Source organism: Gambusia affinis, linkage group LG15, assembly GCF_019740435.1.
Source record: "Gambusia affinis linkage group LG15, SWU_Gaff_1.0, whole genome shotgun sequence".
Lineage (NCBI taxonomy): Eukaryota > Metazoa > Chordata > Actinopteri > Cyprinodontiformes > Poeciliidae > Gambusia > Gambusia affinis.
The window spans coordinates 21,073,255-21,101,048 of record NC_057882.1 but is presented as its reverse complement, the minus strand read 5'-3'; the positions used below and the strand labels follow the sequence as shown (position 1 = coordinate 21,101,048).

Here is a 27,794-nt window from a genome sequence, read left to right as displayed (position 1 = left end):
ACTTTTGTATTTCCTCTAAGTTTGGGGAGTTGCGTCTATGACAATTTGGCATCTTTAGATAAAATTCTTGTCTGAATTTAAATATGTACTTCTTCTAAAATGTTCTTTTAACTAAACATTTAGAGTTTATTTATTTGTTAAATAATCACAGGGCCATTTATATGTAGAGTTTTCTAAGGTAATATACAACACAGTAGTCTGTGTGAGTTATACTGCCTCACTGTTTGCCCTTCAGCTGTATTTATGTTTACACATTTGCTAATTATAAAATAAGAATCATAATGATCTTTTCATGCCTATATTCACTTTCTTGTCTGCTGAAGAGCTGTGAAATCTATACTTATACCTGTAAAGATGGAAGAGTCTTTAATATCTTCTGTGCTTTATTTGGCTGTAATCTAAGTGTGTAAAACTGCAAAAGTATGTAAATTGATTTGACTATTTTCCAAGTCTGTATAAATATTTCTTTTCTGCAATGTAGATCTTTATCTTCCTTAGTAAAGTCTGAAAACTAAAGTTTTTTGCACATACATGTTTTTCTATAAAGAGCTTTTCACACGGATTTATGCTTAAATGTCTTTCAGTTTTAGTTGGACACAGATGTATTTGTCTTTTTCAGCAAAATTACTCCTCAGGTTTTAGAAAAACACAAGTTTTCTCCAGCAAATTATTTTGCATTGTTTTAAGTTGTTCTGAACTTTTTGCAATATCATTAGCAAAATTATTATACAGATCTACAAAAAGAATAGTCTAGAAACCTAATCTGGAAAATTCTTTAGAAGTGTTTTTCCTCTCAACAGTCATTGAACACGTGAATATCCGTTTAAAACTGAGGTTGCTATTTAGGCAAAAAAGGAGTCCTATATGTATATTTTTTACTTCAATTAGCAATTAGTGCCTGTAACATCGCTAACTAACAGCATTCTTACAATATTTTGTCAATGGCAGAAAATGGCCCCCAACATTTCTGATACACTTCAAAGCAGATGCAGACTAAAAGGTCAAAAGAATAAATTGAACCAGTTTTTTGCAATCCTGCTAGCATTTCTGCTTTCTACTCAAGCTTGCCATTTATCTTCTGTAAAAGTCAGTGTCTCTGCATGATGTTCACTCCTCAATTAATATTCCTTCAACAATATGACATAATTTTCAACACCAGGCATGTTTTCAGAAAATGCATACCAAAATGCTATCTTTTCCTTTTCCTTTCTCAACACTGAACGTCTTGAGTAAAAACACTGCAGTTTTAAAATATATTTATCAAAGTATATAGCTCAAATAAAGCAGCTTTTATTGAAAATAGAAAAGCAACATGTAGTCATTTTGAGGCTACAGGAATATAACATGTGTATTGCAGCAATGGCTGTTCTTTGTCATTTTTCTTCTAATATGTAACCCTCTTGCAAAACATAAATCAAATGCTCCCTGAATTTAATGATAGTTTGATAAGTTAAACTATCAAATTATCATTGCAGAAATTCTCTGCTTTTCTGTTGAGGTTTAACAAGCTGTTATTAGCTTGTCAATATCTGCTTGGCCTGAACATGTGCTTGGTAAGCTTACCTGGAGCTGGCTGTTTAATAGCTCAAAAATAGGATTATCTTAAATGATGGTATGGAGTGTCTTTGTTTTCCACTCCAAGACTCCCTATTTATTCTAGAAATATTTTTAAATAGCTAAATAGCATTTTGAAAGCATAGAGTAAGTGGAAGAAGAAGCTTTGCTCAACAAGCTGACCAACAATGTGCAGCAACAGGTAGGGAAGGCTCCATACAGCTTGAGAAAACTTTGACCACTATGGCTCTCTCTTAAGTATTGCATTAAAGACAATTTAAACTTGAGAAATAATATGGAGGAAATAACGATTAGTAATTGCTTGATTATTTTTCAAGTCATGCTACATGTTATATTAATAGCTATTGTGGCATGCTGTTACTAGATCAGTGTGTCTGTGTTTTTTGTGCATGTGCTCTGCCTTCTCAAACCTCAGTCAGGCCTCTCACATTGGACCAGGTTGTGGTTATTCTTAGATGGAAAACCTTTCAATCAAATTGGCTAATAACTTAGAATCTGTTTGTATGACTGGACTAAATTAATTAAATAACTTTTTTTAATGTAAAGTAACCTTTGACATTTGTTTTGCATTGGCACTATATGAATAAAATGAATTGAATGATCAAAGAATATGTAACATGAAATGTGAAAACGTGTAGTGGGGTGAATACTTTCCAGTGGCACTGAAATATACAGATTCCATCTGGAAACTCATTAGTTGCTGTCTGTGTTGCTCTTAAAGCAAAAAAATAAGAACACATGTATCAATAAAAGAGGAAAAATGCTCTCAACTAGAATTTAATATGTCATGGCATTTTTTTTTGTGTGTGTGCTGCGTTAAGATACATTGTGTTCTGTTTTTTTTTCATTAAGAACTGGAAATGATACTTGTAGTGTGTGTGCTACACACACTACATGCCCTATGTATATGAATGACACAGGGCATCATGTGGTCCCTCTGTTAGACAAAAGGGCAAAAAAGTTTTTTGTTTGTGACCCGTTAGCATGTGACGAGGCTTATTGCTCGATCCATTACTAAGCCTCTTTGGCCAATCAGGTGGCAGACATTTTCAACTGCACTTTGGATGAAGTCAGCTTTGTGATGACTTGGCTTCAATGCCCAATCTCTGCAGTGTGTATGCACATGAGCTTTTGACCTGGATTCTTGTTTTTTCTGGGAATATTTGCCCTGAAAATACCACTACAGCTGCGGACATGCCTAATTTTCAGTAGTTTTGTTTACATTTACCATATTTAGTTGTCACAACTTTTATTACTAGAAAATATTGATGGTCTGGAGAAGCTTTGCAGGCCTGTGATTTAAGGGTTTCTTCTGAAGCTTCTTTCCATTAGTGCATCTGTCTGCAGAGCAGGAGCTGTCCATTGTGCTGAAATCAGACCTACTGTATTTGTGTTCCTTCTCTTTTTGCCATTTGTCAAAGCAAACATTCAGACATTACTGTCACTGTGCTTTTTCTCTGCCAGCTTAAGTCTTGCATCACTTTCTTGTCAATTCCCATTTTCTTCCTGATCTGCCTCTCTTTGCTGTTCTTCTGTTCTTTTTAAAGCTCCCTTTTCTTCCAGTCCTGAAAAGAAGCTATTTTTTACACAGCCTTTTATATGCTAATGGCACTGCACCTCATTACAGTAACTTGTGAAAGCATCTATATTTTCATGCGGTTTATTGGGTTTTCATGTGGCAGATGAACACAAATTAGTGTATAATTTCGAGGGAAAATGATTCTTGGTTTCTATATATAATTTTTAGATTAAAATCTATAAAGTGCAACAGACAACTTTATTATGACCCCTTTACTCTATTACCACAAAATGAAATTCAGCAAAACCAGTTGCCTTCAGTCACTTAATCATCAAATAGACTTCAATTGGATGCAGCTTATTCCTTGTGTCACAAAAACTCTTGAAGGGACTAGTCAGAGATGGCATGGGGAAAAAACTTTAAAGCAGGATCAGGCTATAAAACAAAAACATAAGAGCATCTTACAGACCTTATCTTACGGACTTATGAGAGGTAAATGCAAAGAAATATAACATCTTAGGTTTTTGTTAAAGAAGATAAAACATTACAAAAACCTTGTATTCTTGATCTTCCACTTTGCTACATACACTAATGTGACAAATTGTGAACAAGGGGGAAGGCAGTGAACATTTTCACAAGTTTTTCTATTTCTTTGATATTCTTGTAGATCTCCAGCTTTGCTCCTTTCACCTTCACTCATGCTGTCATTCATGTGAATTCTTGCCACTGATGTGAGCATGTATGAATGTGCCAGTGACAAACTCGGTGACAGTGTGTGTGTGTGAGTGACTCATTTCTGCAACATTTTTAATTAATTTATTTTTTTGACAATGAATTGTTTAAAAGGCTGTTTGCCCTTCGAATCCTGAGTATGTATGTGCCTATCTTCTAGGTGACTTTGTAAAGGATGGATGTGTGTGTAAGTGTAACCGAATTATTGCGCACTTGTCTGCAAGTATGTCCAATATGTTTTATGTTCACACTTGACAAGATTTGAGTCAGATGTTGGAGGCGGTAAAAGGCACACAGAACTGGTCGGCAGTGAACTGGAGACTTTCATAAAGAGGAAGCAGCAGGCATTAAATCTCGCCTCCTCTTGGACCTCTTTTATTTATTTTTTTATTCTGCTCTCTCTCTTTGGTTTCTGGCAGTGTAAATAGAAATTGACAAACCAATGCATGGGAGCGCTCAATGGCCTTTCTTTCTTTGATATATGTACAGACGTACATTTATACAAATCTTTACAGGAAAATGTATCCGCAGCCTGGCTGTGGGCCCTGACTTCACAAATGTTGTGTTTTGAACCACGTGGAGCTGTGGAGCGCACAGTTATTCACCAGATTGGAGACACAAGCTGCTTGATTAGGATGTCACCTTTGCTTTGCAGCACCCTTAACTTGAGCCTTCCTTTGCCTCTGGGCTACGAGTTCTATGCATAAATGACATTTACTGCATGCAATTACAAGAAAAAAGTTTTATTTAAATTATTGCATTATGACTCATACTTGAAGCATTTTTTTAATGTCTAACAGAAATCTCTCTGCTTGAATTTGCATACATTTAGATTTGCACCATAATAGCTCATGGTTATTTTCAGACCATACTAAACTGTTTTTATTGTTCAGTCTATTTCTTTGATTTATTTGTATTTGCACTGTGATTGGAAAGAATATATGTGAAAAATTGAGAAAAATAATGTTGTCAAAGCTGCTAGATTTGATGTAGTTATCAGCTTATAATGGTCTGCGTTGGTCTATTAGAAAAATGCTGTAGATATCCATGTAGGGTACCTTGCTCTAGATTCTGCTGGTTGTTTAAATCTTTCAGAGCTTTTTTTGGGGGTTTGTCTTTTCATTTTGACAGATAACAGTTGTGCATCCTCTTGTGTTGTGTTTTGTAGGGAGAAGAAGAAAGAAGATGCCACGCAGACCTATTAGTGTCAGTCTTTTCAGAAAAAGGAGCAGGATGGAAAAATGTCAGCTCCTTTTGATCCATGATAGATTTCTTTGTTCAGAAATCTTGTCTACAAAGTGTTTTAGTTATGCATAACATTTTCTGAATTGTATATTCTTTTTGTTCAAAGATGAGGGTCAGTGATCTGGCTGAAGGTTTGTAAATTTTGGGAAGCAGTTGGTGATGATCAAACTAAATTGGTGCATTAACTTTTCATAACAAATATGCGTTGTATGCCATTTTAGGTATGCTGTGATGGAAATTTGCAATGCTGAAGGCTTTTCATACCCAAATATTACTGATAAATTTGTCTGTATACTTGAAAAGCTGGCTAAGGCAAGCTGCTGTCTTTTGTCTACCTTCATTCATAAACATAGCAATGAAAGTTCTCTGCACAACATTGATGTACATATTTTAAATGGTGAATGAAAGTAATGTGTAAATGACTGGGACTGTGAATGGACCAGAATGCTTAGTATGAATAGGTCTGGAAGGAGTATATACATGTTGACAATATCTTGTTGTGACAAAATACTTCTTACAACAAAGTCTACAGACGGGGTCTGTAGATTCTAGTCTACAGACCCTAGCATCTGTAGAATAGGGTCTGTAGATGTAGCTAAATCTGGTGCAAACATATCTTCTTTTTGTAAAGATTTATGTTTTTACACACTGTCCATTTAAAAAGATAAAAACAAAACATCCCATAATACATAAGCAAATATAAAGAAAAATACATGTAAATAACAGTGCATTTTAAGCATCACTTAAAAACAATTTAAATGCTAATTCAAAGCATACAGCTTGCTAAAACATGATTAAATTGGCTTGATAAACATTCTTTCACTTTTATTGGGAAGTTGTGGGAAGTAGTGGATTCACTCCTAATTTAAAAGGAATCAACAATGTTTGCATATCTCAGCTTTCTGAGAGTTTGCTCCAGAACTGGAAAGGCTATAAAGCAAATGCTTCCTCCCTTTGTTTAGTTCTGTTCATTTGAACACTGATCTCTGATGGCGTTAAGGTAGTAGTTTTAAAAAAATAATAAAAAGAATTCAAAATGTATTTAGGCTGAAGAGAATTTCAGTGCCAAGTACACTTTTAGATTCTACGCTTTACAAATTGGGGGCAGTGCAACACTATAAGCAGTGGCAGCATTCTTTTAAGTAAGTTGAAACTCACAATTTGATTGTATGTTATTAAAGATGAAATTCTGACTCATTCCTGAGGGTCTTGATATATAATATAGCAATGCTGCCTCAGTAACTGGAAATGTGTTTACAGATTCATCATTCAACTAGTCTGACATGGAAATTAGACATTTTTCTGTTGATCAGCTGTAATTGATAATTAGCTGGTTAAAAACTGAAATATAAAATATATATTTTTTTCTATCTTTATTACATCAATCATGATTAAGATGTCCATCCATTTTATTACACAAATGCACCAGCAAACCACATCTATTTTGACGTGCTTTCATTTTTGATGAAAACAACAACAACGAAACAAAAACAAACAAAAACAAACAAAAAAACAGATGCAGCTCAGGGAGACATCTTTTGGTGGATAGATGGGGACAGTCTCATAATACCTTCATGTTATGATTAATACAATATTACTCTCACTAGCATTGCTGCACATTTTCTCCTCTATAGTTTTTAGAGGTAAAAAATAGAATTAGCATTTCAGACCTTGAAGAAAAATGGAAATCAGTATTGCTCAAGAAAACCACCGATCAGTGCATCTCTAGCTATAACAACTTAATGAATTATGAAAAGAGCATTTTGGAGCTTTAAACTGCCTGGTAACTGGTCAGATAAAAATGGTTTAATTCTGGTCTTAAAGGTCACTACATTGAAACAGTTTCTTCTTATATACATGAGCAAATTTATGTTTGTCTGATTCTAGCTTTTTGTTGTCAGATCAGGGCTGGGACTGGTGTAGGCTAAGGTGTGTCTCTTGCTAAACCACATGAAGACACTGGTCACACTGGTGTGATTTCAGATTTGCTTTGATTGCACTATTGAGAAATCAGGCCACATGATTTCTCAATAGTTTATAACTCTGAACTACACAGTGTAATTAGTGTCTGTTATAAACCTTTTTTTTCAGGACATTTCAAGGCACTCAGTTTCAAATTTGATGTCAGTAATAGCCTATAAATATTGATTTAGTGATGTTTAATCTAAACTAAATTGGTTATCAAGTACAAATATTTTTTTTTCTTGTACGATGCTGGGCTGCAAACTCATTCCAGATTTTCTTTAAGCACTTTCGTTGTTATTTTGTCAAACTCAATGACTTCCATTTATCTGAGGAGACCTGAATGCCACATGGGATTTTTATCATCACTTTTTTATGGTTGGCCTCACAGACTGAGGACATGTGATACGTCACCGTGTCATTTGTTATTACTGTTGCTTCTTAAAATAACTGCTTGGGCCAAAGAGCATCCTGTCTCGGCTGTATTTTCTTTAATACTCTTTCATCCATGTGGATTTATTTCATTATTTCCATTGAATTGTTTTGGATAAACGGTTTTATTTTGCATCATTCCATAAAGTAATCTGCTGTAATTCTGCACCATTATTCATTTTTATGTCTTCATCTTTCCCTTAACTCTGAAATAAAACCAATACACTTAATGCATTGCACCTCTTGGAGGATTTTATGAGCTCATTATTGATAATTCTGATTTTGGTGACTTGTGCATTCATTTGTCTGCTCGCATGGTGAAGGGTAGGCTCTGACTTTTAGGAGTGGGGTTGTGTTTTGTCCTGCCTGCCATCTGTGGCGATGTTAGTACAAAGGCCCATGGGAAATGCAGTCCAGAGGCCTATCCCTCCTCCTTCATCTATATCTGGAGGCAATCGTCAGTCAACGTCATTACTGATTATGGTCAAAGAGGGAAACACACATATGCTGCGTTTTTCTTACCAGTTATTCATCTTGATTTCAGCTGTTAATGAGTTAGTTTTCTTATTATCTGGTGGTTGTTTTAGGCTATATGTTTATAGTTGGGTTAGCGATCAAAATAATGTAATTTTCAATCAAATTTGGACAGGGACTTTATAGGTCACAGTCACTAAACAAAGTAAAAAAATTATATCAGATTTTGATTTTGCTTTATCATCCTTGTTTAAAACAAATTTACCCAACCAAAACACAAGCACATAGTTTCAGTTGAAGAATAGGGTCCTCTTTCATCTCAGATGCACTACACTTCCTCAAAACCAAGGTTTTGCTTTCAGATTTAATACCACTTGCAGAAATATTCTCTTCTCCTGTTTGCAAACTATGCTGTGCACAAACTTCCTCTGCCCAAAAGCTTTTCCTGGACTCTCAGTTTTATCCTCTCTGCTCAGGGGTTGTTTTTTGTTCTCTTTTAAAAGAATGTGATATGTCTGCATAGTAACAACTTCCGCCAATAGACTGACTATAAGTAAATAAGCGCCTCTGCCCTGAGTGACGTGTTTTATTGATTTACTCTCTCAAAACTATTGTTTCTGCTCTCAGATTTAATACTTCTTGCAGAAATATTGTCTCCTTTTAATTTGCAGGCTACTCCTCACACTCAAACTTCTGCTCCCCAGAGGAAGTTGGAAACTTGCACACTCATGGATTAGCTTTCTTTCAAAACAAAGGTGACTTGTCTTGTAACTATTCCTGCAACTAAAATAGCTGCATGTGACATTGCTGCCTTGTTGGTAGTGAATTATTATTTTTCACTCTGGCAAACCCATTCTAGTAAACCAATTTAAAAAATGAGAACAACCATAACTGACAGATGATGCTGCAGAATTTTGAACAAGCGCAGTAAATTACTGGAGACTGAAAATAAGGAATCTTGCACTAGAGGTAGTGAAAAGAAAAAACTGAGTCTTTTCTGTGACTTTTAAAAAGAAATAATGCAGATAAATATTTTCTCTTAACGTTCAAGCTTGAGAGAGACGTGAAGGATGCAAACTGAGAGAGAAAATATATGTTGCAAAAGGCATTTAGACTGAGTTCTGAGTAAGCAGTGAGACATCTGAAATTGAAAATAAGAAAACATTAAAAAGAAATAAAAGCAGCATTTAGCATACAACCCCATATGATTAAAATGTTAAAATTTTGGTTTATTTTGCAAAACTGCAATTTGTTAAATAATTTACAATGAATAATTTTATGCATTTTAATCCAAAGCTTAAGAAAACACACTTGAAGATGTTCTATAGATATGAATTCTGAGCTGGGGATAAAATTAACTGCTGCACTTGTTGATGGAGTTTATTGCAAATGAGGTCATGTAGAAAGCTGAATGTGGATTATTGAGTGTTTAGTGGCCAGTTTAGCTCCAGCATAATCCATATCTTTGCAGAGATTTGCTGTGGTCATCAGTGGAGAATTAAAACCCTCTACTGCACATGGTGAAAGCTGCAAGTAATAAAGTTGCTCTGCCATCTTGATAAGGAAAGCACACAATCGAAGGCCTGGCTTCTCCCCAGTCTTTCATGTTCCATGTCACATAGACAAGCTTTCTCATAGCTATTCTTTTCCATGTACATGCTCTTTTTTTCCTGCCCATTTACAGTTTACACCATCCAGTCTTTTGTTTGTTTTTCACTCTTTTATCTGCACCTCTTGTTCTTTTTTCCCCCCCTCGCTCTGTTTCAGCTTTGCTCTCCTTTGCCCTGCTGAGCCCTCTTGGCGAAGCGTTAAGTGTATAATCTGTGATCTCATGTCTAGATGGGCCTCTTGTCTCCTCTCTCTCTGCACACAAAGGGGCTGAATGGCTGCGATTCACTCAGGGGACACAAATGAGTCGTGAGCCACCCGTGTACACTCATGCAGACACACACACCAAACAAACATCCAGAGACGTTAGCAGCTCTCCAGCCCTCTCCCTGGAGCTTTGAAGTTGCATATTGATGATGCCAGATCTGAAGGCTGAATTGAATGTGCCGAGGCAGAGGGGGTGGCTATTGACCGTCCCCTCACCTCGTTCACCTGTCATCCCTGATGAGCCATAATGAGCAACAGGTGCCTGTTTTGCCAGGTTTGGCCTCGATAGTCATCAGATGTTCGGCGCTCAGTCAAAGTAATCAGCTGCCGTAATCGCTCGTTTGATGTGTCATCACAGCACTTCATAACAGGCTGCAGTGGGCCTGAAGCACATTGTTTTTTTTGTAAGAGACAATTAATATTATGATTATTTAAAACGTGCTTCTAATACAGCAGCCTCAACTGTTACTGGCAAACCTGTTAAAGACATTAAAAAAAGCTTAAAAAAATGCATTTTTTATGGCAGCATCATAATCTCACATAAAACAAAGAGATTGTTTTTTTCAGTTGTCACAATTTTAACACTCGCACCAAACACAACACATACAATATCACACTCATGTAAATATATATATCTTTACAAATGTTATGTTGCTTGTGGTTATATTTGTATTTATCAATATTCAATACTTATGAGGGAATAACTGTCACCATATAAGCAATTTCTCTTTGGAGATCAATAAAGCATATATCTTTCTTACCATCCCCATTATTGTGTATGTACAAGAAGGAAAAACTTAAATTCTCATCTGACCTCATTACTCACAGTTTAAATAATTTACATCTCCTTATTAATTGCTCTGACGTTAAATGCAACACACTTATTTGGTCGTGTAGCTATTTTCTTGTCGCCAAATGACCATTCATGAAGATCAACATACTTCTGTCCCACTATGATAGCATGTTCTCTTACTTTTCCCATTTTGAAGACCAGTGAGGAGAAATGGGCCTTTGTATTCAGTGTTATTCAAACCCCACGGAAGCAAGGAGGTATTGAAAAAAAGAGCCTAAAATTGTACAAGGCTACAATAGACTGAACATTAGATGGACCAGTATGACCTTAAGCAGACAAGCAAATAAAGACTGGTAGGATAATGAGGAACAAGAAATCTTTCCAACAGTGGACAAGATGGTGTCTTATTAAGAAACAAACACACTTGACAGTAGTTTTATTCAGAGCAGGTCTACTTTTAACCTCCTGAACGTGATCTATTGTATATTCATCATACTCTTGCTCTTTTGCAGTTGTAATCTGTGTCTCTTTAAAAAGGCCATTTGCCCTTGGAGTGATTCTGGGCCATGTAAGTAGGCCTGTCATAATAACAGATTTCACTGGACAATAAATAATTCCAGAAATTATTGTGATAAATGTTTTGAGACCATTTTTAACTAATATAATGGTAATGGAATAATAATGCAAGTACATCCTCTCAAAGATCAATAAACTAGCGTCCTAATTCTGGAAGACATTTTAAACATCCAAAATAGAAAAGCAAGCCAAAAACAAGAAAATGGATTATAAAGTCTCTGTAAACAAACTTGCCCTTTAAATTATATTAATCATTAAGCTCAAACAAGGATCGGAAGTAATACAGACAATTAGGACTTTTGGGAAAAAAAAAAACTGTAAACCTACCACTGTATACAGGGTGTCAAATGTTTGCAAAAAAAAGTTATATTTGTCCTTCACTTCATAATTATGCATGTCTTTGTGCTGATATGCCACTTGAAATCCCAAATTACAATGAAGTTTGTAGTTGTAGAATAATATATGTGAAAAAAATAATGGGGTATTGTTGCCATTTCAAGGCAGTGTAATAAGCTGCACACTGACTCCTCTCCCTTCTGATGCATATACCTTTTAGTTTCATTGTAAGCTCCTGCAATAGTGGAAAACAGTCAGCTGCTTCCTTAGCAACTGGTTTAAACAGGCTGTGACTCAGCAGCTAGTGTCCCTGTGTGTGTGTGTGTGTGTGTGTGTGTGTGTGTGTGTTTGTGTAAATGGAACATGCAATGCTTTGGGACTGATCTTTGCCATAATGCTGCCAAAACAAACAACTTGAATGAGTTGCCAAGAAGACAGTGAGGTCAGTGTTTTACAGAGAACGTAGTGGCACTGCCAGGCACCTTTTATTCAGACAGGATGGTGTTTATGTTTGTTTGCCCTTTAACTTCCAGCATCATAAATGCCTCTTGTGTGTGCTCACTGGTGTGAGTACATGGGAATCCACATATTGGACATGCAGGGCAGGGTCAACAGGGAGATTAAAGGTTGCTTGTGTTTATGCAAAAGAATCATGTTGGCTCATAAAACTAATTAGCTTGCTTTTGTCTGTGTGCATGATACTGATTGGTGCTGGAGTACACTCGGCTGTGCACGGCCTTATTGCTATTTAAGGTGGCATGTTTATTTATACATCAATTAAAAGCCCCATTTGAGCAAATAATGAGCTCAAGCATCCAGCGGTATTCCCCCCCCCCCCCCCCCAAGTACTGGAAAAGGGAAAAAGTAAATTTGAGTTGAATGTTTTCCACGCCACTGCTCTGGATTTGGGTTGTTCTTGGCAGGATCATTTCAGGTTTTAAATATCCTTTCCAGATGTTCCTTTTGGTGCAACAGAGATAGTATTAATAATAGGAAGAATGAGGACACTTCCTCCTTTTTTATATCACTCAGCTTTTGGCCTTCAAGCTCTATTTTTTTTTTCCTTTATTGTTTGTTACTAGACATTTTGTTGCAGTTGTTTGCATCACCCCTCTCATCTCTCTGTGATGCTCTGAGAAAGGAAGAGTTGGCACAGAGACATAATGCTCATGCTGTACACGAGTAGACACGCCTCAGGGGTGTGTGTATCTTTCTATGTTCCAGTTTGCTACGTATCTACTAGCAAATTTCTACAAATGCCCTCCGCACCCCCTGTGGCTGTTTACATCCAGCGTCTTCAGACGGACAGGTTGTATTGGATGTGCTAGAACGCAGCGGTCCCCTGTGAGCACCGTAATTAGGAACCTCTGAGGAGAAGAGGAGGGAAAGAAAAATTCAGCGTGGGCTGAATTGAATTCTTCCTGCTTTTATTCCAGTTTTCATCCTGTGTAATCTGTGCTAATGTATTCACAGAGTGCGGCGGATCAATTCACTTCTCCAAGGGAGAGATGGGACATTGGGACAGAAAGGGGAGACCATTGTTTTAGCTGTAAAGAGGGGAGGGAACAGACGAGGGTAGACAACATGGAGGTTTATTGTAGTGACAAAGCTCGAGATGAGACATGATCAAATGTAATGTTTGTTTCTGGTTTTCTCTATTGTTGACTGTATGGTGTTTTTATGACTTCGTATTTTTGTGTTTTTATGATTTAAAGCACTTTGAACTGCCTTGTTGCTGAAATGTGTATACAAACAAACTTGATTGATTGAAATATCTACTATTAAGCACCAACTGTTGATGCTAAAGGCCACTCTGGACTTGAGATTAGGAAATATTGATAAGACTGCTTAATGACTGATTGTGGTTCCAATGATTGCTGCGGTTAGGTTTCCTTTTTATGTTAGTGTTACAGCAGCGTCATGTTATGGCTTTTCCTTGTCTTAAAGAAGACATTGCTATGTAAGCATTGGCTAAAAAGCTGACTTTTAAGGGTGGTTTTTAAACAAATCAATGGAAAATTAAGTAGAAGGAAGAAGTGTGATGGAAAATGTGCACTGGCAAGTTTATTCAAGAGTTTGCTTGAGATTTAGAGAATGTGGACTGTGGCTAGAGTCTGTGCGTTGACAGCTACCACACTCAGCTGTATCTGAGACCTGGGCTTTAGTTTTAGCTTTTCTTATGTTTGTCCACTCGTAGCCCACAAACACCAGAAACATCTTACATAGGCTACAGACAAAAAGGATTGGATGGTTGCTCAATGATTCAATTTTCTCTTTGCAGATAAAAGTAAATGTAATTGAAAGTCAAGATTTCAGCATATTGAATCTAAGTCCAGTGTGAAATTTCCACAGTTGGTGAAGATGACGATTGCCATCAAACAGGAAATTTCAAATTGCTTAATGTTTCCTGAGAAGTTTTGGGGAGGGACTGATTTTTCACTTGATGAAATGTGCCATCAAATGAAAACTGAGGGCTGCTAATGAAGCAGCCAGGCCTTCCTTGACATCCCAGCAGAAGCATAGGCTCTTTGTCTACATGTTGCAATGCATTTATGTTGTCATGCAAGCAAAAGGACCTAAGACCAAGTATTCACAGAGCAAAAACAGTACAGGATGTGGACAGACTTCTTTGTAGGCAGACGTTTCTGTTTAAAACATATTTGTTTTTTGGTCTTGTGAGCTCTAATTTCTCTGTTTTAGAGGTGAGCAGATCAAATACATGATTGGAAATGGAAAAACTACTTACTGTTCAGATGGACGCCACCCTTGATGCAGCATAGGTAGCTACTACAGGAAGTTAGAAAAGCACAGGTCTAAAACTGGTAATGAACAGTGATAGGTGGTTATGTTATTGATTCTTTAACAATGTGACAATATACAGATTAATTAATTAAAGGAATATAGTCAGTAACTCGGTCTTCTTGTAGGTGTGGAAAAAAAGAATCTGTGTGGGACCAGATCAGGTTGAGACTCTGGTAAATGGCAAAGAGCAAATTCTTTATTACATCCACGGATGGGAACAGCACACAGCACGGTGCAGTGAGTTCTGAACATTCAGTTACAGATACATTTCTTCCTATAGCATGCAAGTTGAGTGATAACAAAAGCGGGGATAAAACCTATACTTGTGTGATAACAGAGTTGGAAGGGTGTAACCTAACCGTCCGTTAATCCCTTAGGTGGTAAACGTCCTGTTGTTCCAATATGTGAAAAATCAGGTTTGCTAATGGAACAGCTTTGCATAACAAGAACATTGTCAAACCAGAATACCCAGCAAATGCATCATTTTCTTAAAACTCTGAGCTGGTGATATTCCATAGAGAAACTTGTTAAGACTCGGGGCTTATTCCATCAAAATGTCTTCCAACACTATAATTCTCTAAACTATCTGTTCTTATCTATTAACAAATACTGGCGCCTTGCTATGGTGAGGCATTGTCGCTATCAGCCTGCTGCAGTTGCTGCAGGGACCCCTCTGAGTGGTTCTGCAGAAACTCTAGTCTGCATACTCTAACAGGTTGAACAATACTAACGTGGTTAAATGAGTAAAATAATTAAATGGAAACATAAAGGAAACAATAATAAAATAATTTGTCTTTCACTTAGGTTATTATGTTGGTTACTTTTTGGATCATGAATAACCCACCTTATTGATGAGTAAAATGTCACAGCCACATACATGATTGCTGGCAGACCTGTAGGATAAGAAAATCACTTAAATGGACTCTGCATGATGGCACAAGGATCTGAGAAGACAGCTTGTTGTGCTTAATCTAAATAAATCCAGGAACTGATACAAACAAGATTGTTGTCGGTTTGCCTTTTTCTGAGCTGCAAAGTAATTTCTGAGGCCTTGGGACACCAACAAATCACAGGGAGAAAATGTGGAAAACTGGTAGCCAAGATAACCCAAATAACGAATCAATGACAAACTTTTCAACCTTTTCATAAAACAGATCATGAGAGGAATGTTCATCTTACCGTACACAGCTATAACAGTCATAATGTTTATCTTTTTCTCTCTCTTTCTCTGCATAGTCTGTGGCATGTTTCTATTTCATCTGATTTAATAACATCAATGGTGCTCCCAGAGCTTGCTGGTTTCCATGGCTTCCATTTCCTGGACAGTGTAGTATGCCGAGGATGAGATGTGTGGGTATGCTCGTGTTTGTGAATGTGAGGCACAGCCGTATGTACTTTCACAAGTAATTATAGTGCTTCAGCCATTAAGAGACAGAACATTTGCGCTCGATTTGATAAGTGTGGTATGATCTGACTAATGCCATCTAAGAGGACCAGGACTGTAATGTGTATTAATCAGTGTTTGTGTGTGAGTCTGGGTGGCTTTGCATGCCATGATGTGTGTGTGTAGCTGATGAAGAGGAGGCCATTTCTGTGTGGCTGTATGTTGAGTGATTGAGGTTCGCACAGGGTTAGAGCTCCTCTCCTGATATAAGAGAGTGAGGAGTAGAGGACATAGGGTGTGTATGTGGGTGTGTGTGAGTCCATCTGTGCACTGAGATGAGAGACGTTTATTTGTTTCAGTGCGTGTGTCCCCCAGGCCAAAGAAATGTTTTTCTAGCCAATCAACATCCATCAGAAGCTATACTAACCTCTCCTGGAGACAAAAAACTGTAAATGCTTCTCTAAATCATTGACCATATTTCTTCTGCCCTCCCCTCTCTCGTCCCCCTTTCGTCCTCTTCCCCCCGTCTTCCTCCAGCTGGTGGGCGGCGAATTTGACCTGGAGATGAACTTCATCATCCAGGAGGCGGAGAGCATCGGCTGCATGGTGGAGCTGTTGTCGCACTGCGAAGTGACGTGCCAGGCGGAGATCTGGAGCATGTTCACCGCCATCCTGCGGAAGAGCGTGCGCAACCTGCAGACCAGCACTGAGGTGGGCCTCATCCAGCAGGTGCTGCTCAAAATGAGCACTGTGGACGACATGATCGCAGGTGAGAAGTGGAGACGGCAAGAAAAACATTAGTTTGGTTCATAGTTTTGGATCATCATACAATATCATTGTAATTATTATAAAGCCCATTCATGTTTCATAACCTCATTATTTAAACATGATTAGACACTTAGAAATATTTCAGTTGTTTCAACAGAGATGCTTAACATGATTTAAAAAATTTAAAATGTAAAAAATGTGTAATAAACAGCTTATTTTGTTGTGTATAGTGTAAAACTGTAACCTTTTAACAGTTGCATTATTTGGGGATTTCGGCAGACTTGAAAAGTCTGAAATTTGGTTTTAATCATTTTGAATTCAGAATAAATATTAAAACAGTGAACAGAGTTGAAAATAAACTGCATTTCTACACGTTTCTAAAAATACATAGATCAAAGGACCAGAGTCTCACTTTATATTAATATGTTATTAAAAAGAACCCTACTTATTTGGCTATGTTTAGCCTATACTTACTTAGCACTATTTTTATTGATGAATGAGCAAAAAGGCAGTTTGCATAACCAGTATAAATGTATTTGTGAAAATGTATTTATTGCTGTTTCTTTAATGAAAGACCATCTTAATGAAACATTTGGGGATACATCTCCAACATAAACTCCATGAACATCCTTGATATGAAGCCTGAAAATGTCTGTGCCGATGTTTGTCATATATTTTGTGGATGAGCTCAGTTCAGTCATAGAATTTTGTGATTAAACCTACCCCACCCCCAAAGCTCTCAATTGTGTTTTAAACTAGCATGTGAAAGGTGTAAATTAGATTTATCTGTTTACTTATTCATAAATTGGCAATACACTTATTAAGTATTCCATTAGCTCTGTGTAAACAAAATAGTTCAGTCTGTGCAGAGAAGTGTCTGTTAATGTGCAATGTGTTCTCACACTTCTTTGTATTATTGCTTTATAGAGTTTAGTCACTGCAGTCATGTTTTAAAATGTCTGCTGCCAGAGTAATAAATTCACACAGGGTAAAGGGATTTTCCCAGGAGTGCCTTTTAGAATAACACAAAGAACACCTTTCTTCAGAAATGGATTTTTCTGTATTTGTTTGACAAATAAAAACCAATAAGGCATTTTCAATAAGCAGTATACAGAATTGTATGACCATTTTCAAGCCTGTTGGGTTAATCTTATTTGTTTGTGGGTAAACTTGGACAATACTTTCTCATGATAAAATTTCCCAGTGTGCTTTGTTTGAAATATATAATACTTGCCTAGAATATTTTTTCATTTCTGCAGTATGTAAACTTTACCCAGTCAGTCATCTCTTTGTGTTGTCACATTGACCTTGACTTTCCTTTGAATTCATCTCAGCATGCTCGTGCCCACACTTAATGTCCATGTCCTCTCTGTTCTACCCACCGCGGCTGGATAATGGGTTTCACTGACTTATTAAAACTCACAACAGAGCAGAACACACAGCTGCATCAGTTTAATGCCAGTTCTCTCTGTTCTAACTTGGATTCTGGTGTTCTCCTGAAACTATTTAAAATGACCTATTTGGATTTATTGTACCAAAACTGGAGCTCAGGGGCGTAAATCTGGGACATTCTGAGTTGGATTTTGCTCTAGTGTCAAGTACCTCAGTGAGCTAGCCTTTTTCCTTTATTCCCAGTCGCTGGGCTCTGGTTAATGAATTATGGTGGTGAGACTCTTCATATCCACCAAGTGTAATAAGAAAGAGGAGGCCTCTCTAAGCTGATCGTTTCACTCTGCAGAGGCGGAATGCTCTCTCTCTGCCATAGCGACACTGCTAATATTGTTTGTGTGATGTGAAGGTCAATGAAGCAGGGAGGTCGTCTGGAAATACCTCAGTTTAGTGCCGATGTGCTAATGTCTACTAACAAACCTACAACAAGAAGATAATCAAGAGAGTTGTATTATATTAGGAAGAGCAGTATAAAACCTTATTATGCACCATGTATGTATATTTACTATTTAGGCAGCTACTGAAATTTAAAATAGAAAGTTTTAGGTTAAATATACGGAAGAGGATTAGGACCACCAGAAAAAAAAAAAAAAAAAATTCTGACTTTAATCTCAGAATTCTGACTTAAAAGTCAGAATTCTTTTTTTTTTTTGGTGGCCCTAATCCTCTTCCGTATAAATAATTCCTCCGTATCTTTAAGATGAATATCCTTTCCAGTATAAAACTGGCATGTTTTCGTAAATATTTGGTTTGAATATTTCATTTGCTGTGATGTGCACAATTATTCATACTCTCGCTGATTTAGGGTTTAAAGTAACCTTTTACTCCAACCAACTTCTTTTCTCTTACTGAAAAAAAAAAAATATATATATATATATATATATATATATATATATATATATATATATATATATTTTCATTAGCCCAACTTGAATTATCTGTTGAGGAAGATAAATATTAGGGTGATGGCAGCAATGAGCCGTTCTAATCTCAAGGACATGGAGTTCAGCATCAAGATACTATATTAAAATTCTAAAAGCTGGTCAGCGATTATAAGAAAGATTTGTTTTCTGAATGGCAGTCGAGTTTTTCCCGCTGATAATTAAAAATTAAGGATATAAACGGCTTTCTACCTTTGTGATAAAATGTTGATAAAACCCAAACTCATCAAAAAATTTGCTTTGTTTTATTAACATTTGAGAGATGCCTGTCTCATTTACTTTCAGAAACATAATTTAAGCAAATAATTTTAAGTTTAAATGTGTAATAATAATTTAGTTTTACTGTCCATGTAAATAGTGTCCTTCATACTTTTTTTTTATTTCAACCACTCGAGTAACAGAGACTCAGGTCAGTTTAGACCTGCACCTTTTCATACGTTCTGGATCACGTACCGATTTGTACCAGTCTTTGATATAATTCGTTCATGCTTTGCCAATTAATGATTTAAAGTTATATTTTAAGAGCTTATTTAATCCTACAAGGCAGTAGGTGGCAAAAATTTCTATGATGAGGTGAAAGGCTATTATTTGTCATATTTCAAAAGAGTAATTTGGTCCAAACTGGAATCTGAACTGCAATCAGATGAATTAGGTGTCACTAAAGCCTTTGCAAAATGATATAGAATTAAATGAAATTACATCTGAGTTTAGAACATTTTAGTATGATTAAATTGCCTGAGAATTTTATGAAAACATACAGAACCACCAAGATGAAAAATGTGAAACACTATGATAAAATAAACGGATAGAAAATGGAAACAGGAGGGGGTGAAAAGCTGACAAGTGGGTTCAAACAGATGTTTGAAACATTAAAGGGCCGATTTGACCTGGACCTGTCAAACAGTGATGTGTCCTGCTTGCTATACAGTGATGTAGCTGTTAGTTGTTCTCTTGACTCTCACTGAATGATAAATGAGTAAACTCTCGCTGTATGTGAACTGGCTGAGTGTTATGACCTCATCACACTTTACCAGAGAAAAGTCTGCACAGGGCCTTCCAGATACTGACTCAAAGATACGCTCATGAGAAAACATATCTTACCCTCTGTGCTCTCTGCTTGTGTATTTGTGTGTGTGTGTTTTCTCAGACCTCCTGGTGGATATGCTGGGAGTCCTGGCCAGTTATAGCATCACAGTCAAGGAGCTGAAGCTGCTCTTCAGTATGCTGAGAGGAGAGAATGGTATCTGGGTGAGTTTCTGCAGAACAAAACTTTGCATATTTTCCATTTTGTAGATGTTGGTCATGGATATTAATGGAATGTTTATTTTTTTCTCAAGTCAACAATTCCACAAGATTAATATTTAGACCTTTATTACTGCAGGATGTGGAACTTTTGAAAACACTTAAACAGTCTTACCTACAACCCAAATGTAAATTTTAAATACAGTTGCACTCATAAATCCTTTAAGATAGGGACACCCTGCAGGATTTGATCTGATAGATCACACCACACATGCACATGCACACAGTGGACGGTTTGTCTTGCAAGTTAAGACAACATTTTTACCAACTCTGTTAAAACAGAAATACAGAAATGTGTAGTTAAGAAAAGTAGATGTGATGTCAATGATCATGTTAATCTGATAAGATGTAGATGCCAGTTTTTAAATTAACTTGACAAATAACAATACAGCAATTTTATGTAAATTTCATTTAATTGAAATAAGTTTATTTTCTGATGTCCGGTAATTGTTGGTGAGATTTGAACTGCTAGTTATATAAAACATTTTTAAATCTGGGGACTCCAAAAGGAGCTGTCGCTGTTTGTTTTCTGATATTTATGTAAGTGTCAATCCAGATGCTGAAAATCCTCTCAAGCATCAAAAAGCATTTAGTCTTCTTTGAGTGACGCTTTTTAATTGCACCAATTTTTCCCTTTTCAAGGTTGTAATTTTACTAGCAAGACCTAGAACAAATTTATATGCTTAATTCTTCTAAATACTTAGAAATGATAAAGCGCAGTTCCTTCATTGAGCGTCAAATAAAATAAGTCAGTCAACATAAACTATAAAGGTAAAGTTGTGGTGGTGATGGCAGGTGAAGGACTAGAAATGAAGTCATTTCAAAGATGCCATATCAGTATTTTTATAAAAGGTTATTTATAATAATGGCTTTATGTATATAATAGATTTACTCCTGGTTGTGTTGGGGAACTTGAATATACTAACTTAAAACTTGTTAATTTATTGAAAAATGACCTCTTTAATTGTCTCTGTCAAAACACTACTTTATATGTTTTATTTCTTCAATTTATCTCCTCTTTTGTTTTTATTTATTTTCCTTTTTGATTTCTTTTGGCTTGAAATTAGATTTTTCTTTTATTTTACTAGCCTTGTATCCAACTACAATAGTGGTTGAAGCTAAATTTAGTCCAAATGAGATTAATTATACGGCAGGAGTTTGTGGTGTCATTAGTCTGGGTGTCACTTAAGGGGATTATTGTGCTAATAGACTTGAATAAAATAGAACGTGTTTGCTTGTGGTATATATCTGTTAGCATTGATTTGTGAGTGGAAATAGAGACATGGGTAATTTGTTTATGTTTCAGGTATTTTTTAATTATTTTGTTCAGTGATGTTTTTTTCTCACTCTCTTGTAATTGACTTTATCAATGCAGCGAGAACTGACTGTGCTATTGCTGTTAGACTATTAGAAGCTTGATGAAAAAAGCAGTGACAGCCCAATCAGGTGTGAAGGTGAAACAGTCAGTGCAGTTCAATATACTCAGACTCTCTTTACATGTAGATACTATTTTCAGTTTCTAAGCACAAGCCAGCTCCACTGGTTTAATTCAAGGGAACACTTTGTTTTTTTTTCTCCTTTTGACATGTTGTTTAACCATCGCATCTCTTTCATAGAACTCTCTTTACAGTCGGCAGAGAAACTTTTCAGACATAAAGACAGAAAGTTTTGTTTACTCTAGTATTTTGCATGCTTTGAAAATAGTTTGAATTCTCCATATTTTGAACTTTCTGCACCTTGCATCTTCATGTGTTTAATCTTAAAATGCCTAAGCTTGTCATTTTGTATTTGTTATAGTTAGAGCTACTCTACAAACACTCATGGTGCTGGTAACTAAAAGTGATTAGTTTAAGATTAGCTTGGCTTCCTGCTGTCGTAATCCAAACTGCTCCCTGTAGTTTACTGATTATCTTAGGTTGCAGTCACTTGGTTTCCCCGTTTTAGAAAGGATACTTTAAAACTGAGCTGTTTAGAGATGATTTTATGAGATGAAAGTCCATGTGAAAACTGCCAGCGCAGGACTTTTAGGTATCTGTATATTTACAGATTTCCCGTAAAAGTAGATGCAATCCTGGTTGCCCTCCCACCTCTCTTTCCAAAAGTCCTCTTGTCTATTTTGGTGATTCCACTTCTGATCAGCCACTATTCTGAACATGTTTTCTAGGTATTTGCAAACTCCGAAATACGAGTAGAACAAGATACACAGTTAATTGTTGTCCTTGTTGAGTCATACGTGGAGAAAGGCAGGTCATTCACATTCACAAACATTGAAATATCCTGTAGAATTCAATGCAAACTTAAAATCCTCTTTCTCCACACATTACTGTATACAGTGTTTCCCAACCCTGGTCCTCAAGGCACACTGTCCTACATGTTTTAGAGGTTTCCCTGCTTTAATGTGCCTGATTCAACCTGTTAATCAGTCATCAATTGAAATCAGCTGCACTGAAGCAAGGAAATACCTAAAACATGCAGGGCAGTGCCTTGAGGACCAGGGTTGGGAAACACTGCTGTAGTAGATCTGCAAATGAGTCACTAACTTCAGATGCACATCAGTGAATTAGAATATAATCAAATATTTAATTTGTTTTACAGATTTTAATCAAAAGGTGGAGCGCATGTAAATTCATTACACTCAGTTAGGTGCATCTAAAGTGTCTGCATTCTGTTGATTTTGATGAATTTGGCTTAAAACTAATGAAAACCCAAAATACTGCATCTTAGAAAATTAGAATTATTAAATTGGATAAATTTTAAATTTTGATACAGAAATATATCAAACGTTTATCAAGTTTGTTGTTTAACAAAAGGTCATTTCTAAATAAGTTCCTGGTTTACAGAGTTGTGTATCCAAGCACATAAATTGAAAATTGAGTAGAAGGAAAAAATGCAGTAGAAAATACACAAGCAATAGGGATAACAACAGTTTTGAGAGGACTGTGACTCATTCAAAAGGTTGGGAGAGATTCACAAGGCCTGGGCTGCAGCTCAAGCCAACACACACAAACATATACAGGGAATGGCTGCAAAGGTTGCATTCCTTGTGTTAAGCCATTCCTAAGCTAGATTTAGAGGTGTTTTATGTAGGTCAAGGAGAAAAAGGACCTTAATATATGTTGGATGTTTATTGAGGCAACAGAACAGTAGAGCTACAGGCTGACTGCCTCTATATCACAATGTATCGATAACGGACGCACTCAAATCAACATTTAAGCTGGTACCGATATATGATATTAATATTACTGTTACGGCTGATAACCAATATTCACCTATATTATATAGATTTCAATACACTTTCAACACAATAAACAAACAACCACAATGCTAACTTCCGCTTCCCTGCTTCAGTTAAACTTCCCACAATCCTGCGCTGGATCACCAACACTGTCACGTGACCAAACAAGCGTCACATGACCACCCTTCTCCACTTCCCCTCCAGAAACAAACGGCTAGTCATGATATCAGTCTCATGTTATTCTATTTTTTATTTCTGAAAGTGATTTTTAGTATTGTTTTTATTAGCTGTTAGCCATCATCATTTAAACCAGGGGTCTCAAACTCAGGTCCTCGAGGGCCGCAGTCCTGCAGTTTTTAGATGTGCCACAGGTACAAAACACTGGAATGAAATGGCTTAATTACCTCCACCTTGTGTATATCAGTTCTCCAGAGCATTAATTATTCTATTCAGGTGTGGTGCAGCAGAGGCACATCTAAAAGTTGCAGGACTATGGCCCTCGAGGACTGCGGCCCTCGAGGACTGGAGTTTGAGACCCCTGATTTAAACTAACAGAGCTAAACAGTTTAAATACATCACTGTGTTTGATAAATCTATCATAAATTTTTGAATTGAATTGCCAAAAATACATTTTCTATTATATTCTAAGCTATTGAGTTCCACCTGTAATGCCTTTTTCCTTCCTCATTAATCGATCCTTTGGTGAAGCTCATGCACAACCACCGTCAGCCATTTCTGTTGTCTGACCAGTGGTCCATACCCTCAGCCATTTCACAGTACCTCAGCTGTCCATTAGCTATTGTCAGTCCATCCACTTTCCCCCTGTTTCCCCGTCCATTCCAATTCCTCCTCCCTCAGCAGTCCTCTCTGGGGACAGATCGATTAAGGGGCGCCATGGTATTGAGGGGTTGTTATCGGGGGAGGGAGCCGGTGATTGAAGACTTATTGATCTGGGATGGTTGTGGTAGAGATGTGAAGCCACAGAGTCGTTTTTCTTTTTTTCCTCTTTTTTTTTTTAAAAGTCTCACTTTACTGTCCCTCTGATGCACAGCATTTTTCATGTAATAACAACTTACTTTCTTGTCTCCTCTCCTAGCCTAGACATGCTATCAAGTTGCTGTCTGTGTTGAACCAGATGCCTCAGAGGCACGGTCCCGACACCTTCTTCAACTTCCCTGGACGCAGTGCAGCGGTAAGACACATACAGATTCTTTCTGCCCCTACATAGCTAGAAAGTAGTTCTTCCAATTTATGTGTAACATCAGCATGTTTGTAGTTGTTTTATTACACCAAAAATTGACAATGAATATCCAATAATAATGCTAATTGCATGGTGGAAATTGAAAATTGTACATAACCCTATTAAATAGACTGTTCCATAATGTAATTTTTTTTCTCTCATTAATCCATTCTTTAGCTGACATAGCTGTTGCCTTCAACTCAATGTATTGATGAAGAATAAAATCCTTCTTCAGTTTTACCTTTTTAGCAGACAACTACAAGTAAATGTAGTTTTTACCACTCAGTCAAATATGCATATGCTTCTATATATTTCTACCAAAATTAATTAATCAGATTTATTATCAATAATATCAGGTCTGTATGAAAGAAAATTGATTAATTTAAAGGTTTATGTATCAATGTGACCAGATTTTGGCCCCCTTTTTGTTTTTGTTTACTTTTTCTCCTCATACACCTTTGTCTTTGTCTCTATTAATTTTTTCAGGGTATATTTTATACTAAAGGGGAAAACATTTTACTTTTATTTATTATGGATTAGTTTTAAATTTTTTTACATCTCATAGACACAGCCTTTTAACAACTGCCTGTAGTTTTTAATCATTCAATGCCACATTGCATTTTTTTATACATTGATGTAAACTCTGATGTGCTTATTCTCCACCAGGCTATAGCATTGCCACCAATTGCCAAGTGGCCGTACCAAAACGGATTTACCATCAACACTTGGTTCAGACAAGATCCACTCAACAACATCAATGTGGACAAAGACAAACCATACCTCTACTGGTGAGTTTAGCACCATGTACTGAGACTGGAGCTAAAGGAAATCTTTTATTCACTTGGTAAAAAAAGGAAATCTTTGACAATGAATGGTTTTAAAACTCAAAATCTTAATTTTGCCTTTTTGTTAGGCTCATAGTATTACATCGTTGTTTTTTTCTAACATATTTACAAATGAGCTTGCTCACAGTGAAAGACCAAAGAACATTAATATGCTTGTTTTATATTTTCTGTGATTGTCCTTTTACAGACACAGAAAATTGATTTTCTACAAGTCTCTTTATCGTCATAAGAAAAAAAAAACTGCTTTAAGTGTTGATTCTTTGTGCACTAACTGGCCTCTGTTGTTGAGGATTCAAACGTCAAATAATGAAAAAGCCTGCAGCTGAATGAAGAAGCTGGATCGGTTATTGTGTCCGATTTGAAAGAAGGTTTGCTGAGGAAAAGATGCTGCACAAAGCAGAAATTGTCTGATTTCTTCACATCATCTAAAGTAGTCAACAGATTTTAGTTTAGTTTATTCTTGCTCTTCAACAAAAGATGAGAGTATTGCAAAAAGAGATACTGGCTTCACTTGGAGCCAGAAAAAGACCAGAAAGGCTAAAAACTGTTGCAGTGATTATTTTTACTTGTAGAGATCATTAAGTGAAACTTCTAATTAATTTTTTCAATTTTCCTGTCATTACTATGGTCATCTAGCAGTGCATGACTGAAGAAAGCCTGGGTTTAAACGTCCTGGGTTTGTTTGATCTCGTTTATCAAATATTAACTAAATACAGCATGAAATAAATTGTTGAAGAAAGTCAAGTCAAGCTCAGAACGAACACAAGACAACGCTTTTATATCTTTGATAGAATCTCTGGTTTTAACTGAGAGACGCTTTTGCAGGGATTCACAAGATGTCTAAGCAAGCCATTTATAACTTATAACTTAACCCAGCTCTTTATGACTCCCTAATGAACTCGAATAAATTTGTTTAAGAAGAATAATAACAGAATGTAAAAAACTTTAATTTCTGTCTGGCTTAGTTTAGAAATGATCTAGTTTAATAGCCACTATACCAAGGACAATTATTGTTGCCGTGAAACACTAACAGACTTCTGTCAGTGAACAGACTTCTGTGTATGTTAGTCTGTTATTGTCTGTTAGTGTTGAACTAGCTTCTTTCTTTGTGCATTTCGTTTCATTCTGCTGGAGTTTGGAGGACAATGATTAAATATAGAGAAATTCTCAGACAGTTGAGGAAAATTTTAGACATTTGAAATGCTTCAATTTAATTATATAGCACCAATTAACAAAAAATGTGGTCTCAAGACATTTCACTGCAAAGTAAAAAACATACTCAAACACAAAGAACTAAAAATGATAAAAATTTCTTGTATGTTTTACCTAAATTTATATGAAGCTTCTTTAACTTTTTCTTGGGCTAATAAAGTTGCTTGGGCTTGCATCAACAACATTGAAGTTTGTGGTTGCAATAATACAAAAAGAAACTAAGTTGAAGAAGTATGGAAACATTTGCACTGCATAGGCCTTACGGTAATTTTGTTTCAGTAGGTATAAAACTTATTTCAAACACATTCAAGTATTTCTGCAGTGGGATACGTTTTATATAGTTTATAGTGTCTGCTATTTATGTGATGTATCGGCATGATCATGTCAGTTTATTATACACCTTGAGACCTGGTGAAGTATCTATAATAACTATAGTATATCTGTAAAACAATTTAACAAGTAGCTGAATTAGGGATGGAGGAATAATCTGATGGATATGGATTTTATTTGGATCCAAAAACATACAATATGAGAATCATGTCAGATTGGGATAAAGCTGAGCTACAATGGTTTGTTACTGTTGTGGAGCATGATAACTTTGCAGAAATTAAAGAATTCATTGCAACCACCTAAAAGGAAAGTTTTAGAATAGAATAAAACAAAAATAGCCCTATATCATTAGTTACAAAGTGTACAATAATATTGGTGAGCAACTTATTCAATGATCTACATTGCTGATATATGTAGTAAAAACAAACAACTCAGATGACCAGGGACATAACATAAATCTGTGATGGTGAATTTTTATGCTAATCCAGTATATTCATTAGCTGACAAAACTTATAAATCTTTTCTTTAAACATTATGTATATTTGCAGTAACTGCAATTAGCATCTTTGCTGAATTTTTCAAATCTATTAGTATTAGTTAATAGATTCAGCATTAGCTTTGGCCCTCTGACGCTCCATGTGAGCTAAAAGGTAGGTATATTTCTTGATGTGTTTAAATAATTTTCACAATAAGAACATACAATCTTGCTCATTGCTTTCTGGTTGCTGTGCAGTTATGGACTCTGCTCGCCTCTCTGTTGGTGTTGT

The 27,794-nt window shown here is 36.2% G+C and overlaps 1 protein-coding gene across 21 annotated transcripts in view; it reads left to right on the top strand.

Annotated features, from left to right (window-relative positions):
* nbeaa (neurobeachin a) overlaps positions 1-27,794 on the top strand; it is a 102,227-nt gene that overhangs the window by 15,129 nt on the left and 59,304 nt on the right. For all 21 annotated transcript variants that reach the window (XM_044140048.1, XM_044140047.1, XM_044140050.1 and 18 more), the window contains exons 2-5: positions 16,243-16,474; positions 20,011-20,111; positions 24,497-24,592; positions 25,307-25,428. In XM_044140048.1, coding sequence (XP_043995983.1) covers positions 16,243-16,474; positions 20,011-20,111; positions 24,497-24,592; positions 25,307-25,428 — 551 coding nt within the window. The remainder of the gene's footprint in view (positions 1-16,242; positions 16,475-20,010; positions 20,112-24,496; positions 24,593-25,306; positions 25,429-27,794) is intronic.